The sequence below is a fragment of the Paroedura picta genome, chromosome 2 (genome assembly GCF_049243985.1).
Source record: "Paroedura picta isolate Pp20150507F chromosome 2, Ppicta_v3.0, whole genome shotgun sequence".
NCBI classification, from domain to species: domain Eukaryota; kingdom Metazoa; phylum Chordata; class Lepidosauria; order Squamata; family Gekkonidae; genus Paroedura; species Paroedura picta.
The window spans coordinates 76,862,914-76,871,334 of record NC_135370.1 but is presented as its reverse complement, the minus strand read 5'-3'; the positions used below and the strand labels follow the sequence as shown (position 1 = coordinate 76,871,334).

Sequence of the window (8,421 nt, the reverse complement as noted above, 5' to 3'; positions counted from 1 at the left end):
ACAGTGATCATTATGGTTCTCAATTTGAAATCCTAGAGAGTTTCTGAGGACCTGCAACATAGACCTGTAGTACCAGGCATATGGTTGAGGCCAAGAAAGAGCATCATAGGTGCTAGCCTGCCTGACAACCCATCCACCAATAAAAATCTCTCAAAGTTTTGCCAACCCTTAGAAAATTTCAGCTTACCAGGAGAAGGCAGTCTTTTAATGACAAAATGTCTAAATGTTTTAATGCTAATGTGTATGATTGTTTTAAATTTGCTGTCAGACACTGGGGTACTGGGGTCCAACTGGGGTACAAATTTAAAAAATATTATGATTATCATCATCAATCAGATGGTCGTTTATAGTGTATGGTTGTTGTCTTTATTGACAGAATAATAAACCACCTTGAATAGAAGTAGAAAAGTAGAATATAGATCATTTCAACAACTAAATGCATATTCCTTTTTGATTCACTATTTGTACAGTAGCATAGTAGGGGGATGCATGAGAAATGGTAATAATGGAGAAAAGTAGAGATTCCCATTTTGATGTTTTATTCCCTGTGTGAATGTCTCTGCATTTGAAGCAGCAATGAGAATACTCGCTGTGTGGATGCAGGCCAAGATTAAGAAAGCAAATATATGTGCATTGTGTTTTCGCTACAGGCCACAGCTTCCACACAAAAAGGTCTGGCATGTTGTCACCTCTTCATACAATGGCACAGAATTTAAGTTCTAATTAACACTAGGTGCATCACTGATTAGTTAAATACAGCCAGTGTCCTAGAACTGAATTATCTTAAATTCATTCTGTTAAAATAGATCCTTTTCTCCTTTTTTCTGATGTGGATGGAAATACATCTGTGAGGAAGAGCTATTGCCTGATTGATATCATCAATGTGGAGTTTTAGTTCTTTGTCACAGAGATTGCGAATTCCTTGCCTGAGACCTCCCATAGACTGCTTTGCAGTGGTGGTTTCTGGGGGATTTCTTCCTCATAGGCATTCTGAGAACATCATGTTGATAGATATACCAGTGTCACTTTGAATTCTATGCCTTTATATTTATTTATTTATATTTATACTAGGGGCAAAGCCCGTTGTCTCCAAGAATACAACGGGCGCTAGAGTTTGGCAGTGGGAAGAGGAAGGGGAGGAGTTGTCCAGTCTGTAAGGGCATGGGGTTGTCATGTGTGTTGTGTGGGAGGTTGTGGTGGCATGGTGGCAAATGAGGCCATGGGTGTGGAGTTATGGGTGTCAAGAACCTGTGGTGTGGCATGTTCGTTGATTGTGGGAGAGGACTGACCTTTGGGAATTGTGGCATAGTGGTTACAGATGAGCTTTCCAGAGCCATGTCCTCAGATATGTGAAGGGAAAATCAGACTGGAGACTCTTCTTAGGGGAAGATTACATGGCAACCAATTCCCCCCAGTTCTGCATCATTTCCCTTCTTGTGTGAATTAGGCCACATTCACCGAAATGCCCCTCTGCCCTAATACACATAGGGTAGTCACAGTACACAGGTGTCCACCCTGTTCCTTCTGTCTCCCATATTTTCACTGTTGGTAAAATGTTATGTGCCCACATGCTTCTTTCATGGTTGCTCCTTAGAAGAACGGATTTTTGTACCCAATTGCTAACTACCCAAAGGAGTCTCAAAGTGGTTTACAAACACCTTTTCCATTTGTCTCTCCACAATAGTCAACCTGTGAGGTATGTAGGGTTGTGAGAGATCTGAGAGAACTGGGAATGGGCCGCAGTGACCCAGCAGGCCTCAGGTGTCTCAAAGCATTTTCCAATCGTCTTCCCCTTCTCTCCCCATAGCAGACTCCCCATGAGGGATGTGGGGTAGCGAGCCTCACAGGGAAGGTGGCAACCCTAAGAGGAAGAGTGTCTGTGCACAGCAGTCTTGACCTTAGTAAGGTTTTTAATACTGTTTTTTTTATTTGCCAGGCCAAGGTTATTTGCCAGTTACTATTTCAGTTACGATGTGTCTCCAGACATTTACTTGTTCTCTATTTAGTTTCAGGCTGTAAATATTTATTTAGATCTTCCTGCACTTTCCAGACTCACAGGACTGATGCTGGTCTGCCTGTCTGCGCCCCAGAATACAAACAGTTGCTGATAAGGGCTGGCCATAACCCATAGCCCAGGAGGGACACTCCTGCACCACTCCCTCCCAACTGCAGGCAAAAATGGCTCATTTGAAGGCTGGACTCTGAGGCATTGTACAATTTTGAAGTCCACCCTCCAAACCTCCAGAAATATTTCCAACCCAGGGGTAGCCAACCTACAGGTGTGGCCTGGAGAGCTCCTGGAATTACAGCTCACCTGCAGAGTATAAAGATCAGCTCCCCAGGCAGAAAGGGCTACTTTGGAGAGGGTTGTGGTAGAGAAGAAACATTTAAGGCTTCCCACACAGGTTGCTGTTGAATTGAAAGACTTGAGGCCTACTGCACAGGGTTGTTGTGCAGATGAAACAGGAGACAAAAGAGCCAGCTTCCTCTGCAGAATAACGCTGTGCAGTGGCCTCAAATCTGCAGAGAGTTGCAAAAAAGAAAAACACATGGCTTGGCTGTATCTAACCCCCGGCCAGAGCAGTATTTTAAGTGAGAAGGGGCTTTTCTGTGGCCTCCCTTTCAGGCAACTGTTTGGCAGAAGGGGAAAGTTCCCCCCCTCAAAAGGAAGGCCCTCAGGCTCCCCTGCGTTGCTCTTGGAAATGCCTCCTTCCCTCAGTCAGGGGCTATCAGAGGCTCCTTTGCAGCAGGCCTGAAGGGAGGGAGGGGAGGGGGAGCACTCTGCAGCCTCCTGCCAGCTCTTTCAGGGTTCTGAGGCAATTTGCAGCTGGACATGACAGTTAGGACAGCCTTGGGGCGAAAAGGGCTGGCACAGCCTCTGTTCTCATCCCCCTTGGCAACCCTGCTGACCTCCTCTCCCTTTGGTGGTCAGGAGCAGACTGGCAGCCAGACTGGGCTGGGTGAATGGAATTTTGGTCTGTCCTGGTGAGGGGCCAATGGGAAGGCACTTTACGCGCCTCCCCATTGGCTGCTTGGCCCTGGATGGACACTCGGAGGGCCCAATCAGGGGCTGCTTCACGTCTCCTGATTGGGCCCTCTGAGTTTTTATCCTGGACAGGGCCCGCCCTAACTCCTCCCCAGGTGGCCTTACACTTTTATTTATTAGGACCCTGTCCTATTTAAAGATACCGCCCTCCCCCGAAGGCTCAGGGCGGTTATGAAGACACGATGATGTAGCAAATAATTTTGTGTTGAAGTGTGAGCTGGCCTGTGTGGAAACATCTGTGCACACATGACTTGTCTTTTTGGGGGGGGAGTGGGGGAGGAAATTATCCTGAAGAGCAGGTGTTTGGTTTGGGTCATAGTGATGCATTTTTAACATCATGCTGTGATGCTCTGAAGATCCTTGAATAGCAATTTCATTTTTTTGCATTTGTGACAGCCAGTGCCTTTGTCGGGGCAAATCTCTCTGTGTGGATAGGATCCTGCAAAATTGTTGCAAGTTATTTGTGCTATCTTGTTCTTTGGGAGATTTGTTGGCCCCTTGTAGACATATTGGCTAGTTCCTGTTGGACTGTTTCTGCAGTATTTTCTTTTCACTATTACGTGTGTATGGTTTTCAGATCTTTTGTTTGCATGAGCAGTGACCAATATTCTTATAACATTTGCCCCGAAATCTGGCTGATTAATATATTATTTATACCTTTATTTAATGTTTGGTGCTTGCAAATGCACATGAATGTGCACTTTTAGCAGTCAGTGGACACTTGTTCCATTTTGCAGCTCAGGAATATTGAGGCCCCAAATGACTGATTAGTACAAGCTCACCTCCACTGCCCACACCCAAATAACACATTCTCCATTCCAACAGCAAACAACTCTTTCCCCTATCAGTACTTTACCTCCCCCCAAAACACACCTGATTGTTGTCCCAACCACTGTATCTTTTTGATCAGCATGAGAAGAATAACATTTGGGCCCATTGGCTCCCTCATTCTCCTTAGGAATATGGACTGCCAGGAAGCACTGAGGACAATCAAGAAAGGATAACTTTCTTGGATTGTAGTTAGTATGCTGTCATGTATGTTCTGTTTCTGTAATAGAGATTCCCTCCTACCCTTTATACTGAAATTTTTGTACAATTTCTAGCCATAGACATGCTTTCATGCAATAGAGACAGAATTTTTTGCTGACCACAGAATTAAACACTATCCTTGGATAATTTTTGCTGATTCAAGTCTATGGCAAGAGACTATAGATCAGCTCATGTTATTTTTTGATCAGTAGATCATGCTCAAATATCTCTGAATCATGCCTTTCTTGACTAAATACCAGCTTTCTGCTGAAACCTAGGTGATCTGGCAGATACCAATCCAGTAATAACTAGAGCAATCAAGATGGGTTTTCATTTTTTAATGTATTGCATGAAAATTGTATATGAGTATTGTAATATTTTACTTGGTCACTTAATTCCAAGATAAATATAACACATACAATGTCTATACACTAGACACCACTATTAAGAGAGTAATAATAATGATCACTGTGAGGTCCTTGTAGGCTGAGCATCAAGGGAGGTCCCACCAAGAGATTGCTTTCTATTGATTAATGAAACACCACCTACACTTCTTTAAATAACATGACTATATGTGTCTTCAGGAATCAGAGCACAAGATGAGCCAAGCTCTGCTTGATGGCAGGTAATGCTAAGACTGTGTGGTCAGATTCAGATTCAAAATGGATGGTGTAATGTTGTTTGAGAAACAGTACTGTGGAAGGAAGTTTGTTATTTTCAGTAAGGACATGAGATGTTTTTCATGATTCGTGTTTTCTTCTTAATAAATAATGATTCCTTGGTTTTTCCATTAATTCTAGCAGCTGAAATCCAGTGACCATCTAGATGTTTGTCGTTAGGTTTTTAGTAGTTAGTTGATTGTGACAGAATATGTAATATTTCATAATAATTTCATGATTTGGAGAAAATTCAGCTTTTTAATTTAAGTATGTGTGATAGCTTCTTGTGTTCTACAGCTCAAAAGGGCTGTAGGGTTTAATTACAAGGTATTTGACATTGAATGAAGATTTTTAACCTCCCCCCCCTTCCCTCTAACATTCTCCAACCTTCACCCAGTGAAGTCCACCAGTCATTTGTTGATGTTAAAGGGTCTGACTAAACTGGCCTCTCATTGGATCTGTTGGAAGTCTTGGCAGGATGGACATGCAGCAGCATCCTTTACCATATAGGCGCTAAGAAACAGATCTCAGAAACAGAATTTAAATCAATGCATCAATAAGGCTATTAATATGTGAAGGTTTTAGCTAACAAATTTACTTGATGTTCAGACTGAATTATGACAGAGAAGATTTTAACAAAATTTATAATTTATCAGTAATCAAGGGTGACCTGATGAATTTTAACAAATTTCAATCCAATTATAAATATGTTCACCTGAAAATGAGTCCTACAAAATCTACTGGAATTATACATGCTAAGATTTCCTGCTGGGACTGTAGCCTTAAGAACTGAGAAGGGTATAATTCTTGTATTAGAGTTTAACTGATTGTCAATTGGATCAAGAATTCAGTTTCATTTCATCCTGATACATTTTCAGTTAAAGTTTTGAACAGTCTTACACTTTTCTTGTTTTAAAAAAGGTAATCCAGTGCATATGGGACAAATATATTAAAAAGTGCATAGTTAGTGCTGTCCCTTCTATTTGCCTAATGGGAGAAGTGCTGGGGTCACTCGACTGTAAGCCTATCAGATGTTGACTCTAAGGGAGGTGATCCTTTCTAACAATCCAAAATTCCACTCTTGCTTTATTCATTGGGACTTAGATTGTCTGCAATGTTAAATCAGTTTCATGTTGGTGAAACTGAAGGAAGGGCAATTTCTAAGCAAAAATCATCAGCCCAATTCAGACACATGGTTGCTCCTTTTTTAGCATATGAGGAGCCTGTAGGGATGGTGTTGGGTTTACTGCCAAAGTCAGACAAGCATAAAAATACCATGAGACTCAGGGTAAATGTCTTTATAGAAGCATTCCAATGTTTCATTCCTGAAGGTGAGATTATGATGTCATTTCATCTAAGATTAATCAAGAGTTGCATGCCAGAAGCCAGTTCCATCCAGAAATGTATTAACCCTATAGGCCATGAACATGAGCAGTTGGCCAGTCCTGATCTAATCACTGTCTTGCTATCAGCTTTTGTCTCTGGAAATGAAGGGAACTGAATGGATATAAAATAAATCTTGTAATTGCCAAAGATTATAATACTGCAAAGTCCAAAGACAGTGAACTTTTATATCATGGGGGAAATATGATTCTTGTTCAGATGCTAGAATTAAAATCATTAAATAAATATTTACTTTTGCTTTCCCAAAGGCATGATTGCTAATCATTTAAATTTTTCATTATTTTATACCTGTTTCCAAGCTGATACATTTTATTCTGATTTTAGACTTTGTTCCTTTTGCGTAATCTTACTGAAAGAATGCAAGAGACAAATTGGACCCAAGTATCTGAATTCATTCTCTTAGGATTCTCAGATCAGTCAGAAGTGCAGTTAAGTTTGTTCTTGATCTTTCTTCTCATTTACCTACTGACTCTCATTGGAAATCTGGGTATGATTGTGCTAATTCAGACGGATTCTCTCCGACACTCTCCAATGTATATTTTCCTTACTAACTTGTCCTTCATTGACATGTGTTCCTCATCCTGCATCACTCCGAGGTTTCTGTACGATCTCCTCTTAGGCAGAAAGAGGATTTCATACAATGCATGTGCAACCCAGATGTGTTTTGCTACCACCTTTGCTATAGCTGAGTGCTACCTATTAGCTGCCATGGCTTATGATCGCTTTGTTGCTATCTGTAGACCACTGTCTTATCCAATCATCATGACCAAAAACATCTGTTTCCAGCTCATATTTGTTTGCTACCTAGTGGGGTTTATGGTTTCAATTGTCCACACCTATGGTACCTTCCGCCTCTTTTTCTGTGGCCCCAATGTGATCACCTCTTACTTCTGTGACATGCCTCCTTTGCTGCGGCTCGCCTGCTCAGACAAATATGTTTCCACAACAGTACTCTTTGTTGTCTCTGCTTTTGTTTTGGTATTGAATGCAGTTATTGTTCTTATCTCCTACATTTGTATTCTTTCCACAATCTTGAGGATCCGGTCATCCACAGGCAGACGAAAGACCTTCTCCACCTGTGCCTCACATCTGATGACTGTTGTTCTGTTTTTTGGGACATTGACCTTTATGTATGGTCAGCCTGGAGGAATTGAGGCAGTGGAACAGGACAAGGTAGTGTCTGTATTCTACACCATTGTGATCCCCATGCTGAACCCTGCCATCTACAGTCTGAGGAACGAGGAGGTGAAAAAAGCCCTGAGGAAAAAGCTCAATCAGAAAATCTTTCTTTAGTAGATATCACCGGGCACAGACTGAACAATTTCATCCAGTGCTCTTCTTCTTCTGGATTCTCCAGTACAATCTGTGCATTTCATCTTTTTCATTAAACATTTTTGGACCATTTAACATATTTGGAAGAGGGGATATCTTGCTTTGGGGGTATGAAAAGCTTGTTGCAACATACTTTCTGATTCTCGATATAAAGTCTCATATGTGAATTTATGGTTACTTAAGGAAGATGGATGTTGTGATTAGGTATGTGCATTTGGTTTACCTGTGCTAAAAAAAATACCCACTGAAAAATCCAGATTTTCTAATCTATTTCAACTACCACTACAGGTGGCTGGAATAAAATAAAATGTTCCAGTTTTTATTCAGACATATTCATCTGTAATCTCTGTTTTACTCCAGTCCTTCCAATGCACCAGGCAGTAAAATGCTACCAAGCCAGGTCTGAGTATCTGAGGCAAGATGGGGGAGCTGGAGTGCTTGACAATGACAATTTAGATATAGTAGACATCTCAGAAAAATGGTGGAATGTGGAAAATCTATGTAATACAATCGTTATTTCCTTAGTATAAGTTCGTTAGGCAGGACAGGGAGGGCCAGGCTGTTGTTGTTGTTACTTTGTACATCAAAGAGCGCATAGAATCAAATAAGCTAAAAAAAAAAAACATCAGGGGAATTAACTCTCCAACAGAAGTACAGTGAATCAAAAATACTGATCCCTAAGGGTTATTTAAAAGTGGGGGTATACTATTGCCCACCTGATCAAGCCTTTGAGACTGACCATGAAATGGAGAAGGATATAAGGGAGGCAACTAAACCAGATAATGTTACTATACTGAGAGATTTCAAATACCTTCACACTGACCGGGTAAATGTGTTCTTGAGTCATGCTGTAGAAATGAGACTCCTAGATATCTTAAGTCAGTGGTCCCCAACCCCCAGTCCAGGGACCGGGACCGGTCCATGGATCAGTCGGTACTGGGCCGTGGCTCC

The 8,421-nt window shown here is 41.5% G+C and overlaps 1 protein-coding gene across 1 annotated transcript; it reads left to right on the top strand.

The window, feature by feature from the left end:
* Nucleotides 1-4,673: 4,673 nt before the first annotated feature.
* On the top strand, nucleotides 4,674-7,622 carry LOC143828714 (olfactory receptor 5AP2-like). Its single transcript, XM_077318962.1, has 2 exons — nucleotides 4,674-4,700; nucleotides 6,463-7,622. Exon 2 carries the CDS (start codon nucleotides 6,496-6,498, stop codon nucleotides 7,429-7,431), a length of 936 nt encoding a protein of 311 aa, XP_077175077.1. The 5' UTR covers nucleotides 4,674-4,700; nucleotides 6,463-6,495; the 3' UTR covers nucleotides 7,432-7,622.
* The last annotated feature ends 799 nt before the right edge of the window (nucleotides 7,623-8,421 follow it).

Coding starts and splice junctions, on each gene's coding strand:
- LOC143828714 (XM_077318962.1), top strand. CDS start 6,496: ATGCAAGAGACAAATTGGACCCAAGTATCTGAATTCATTCTCTTAGGA.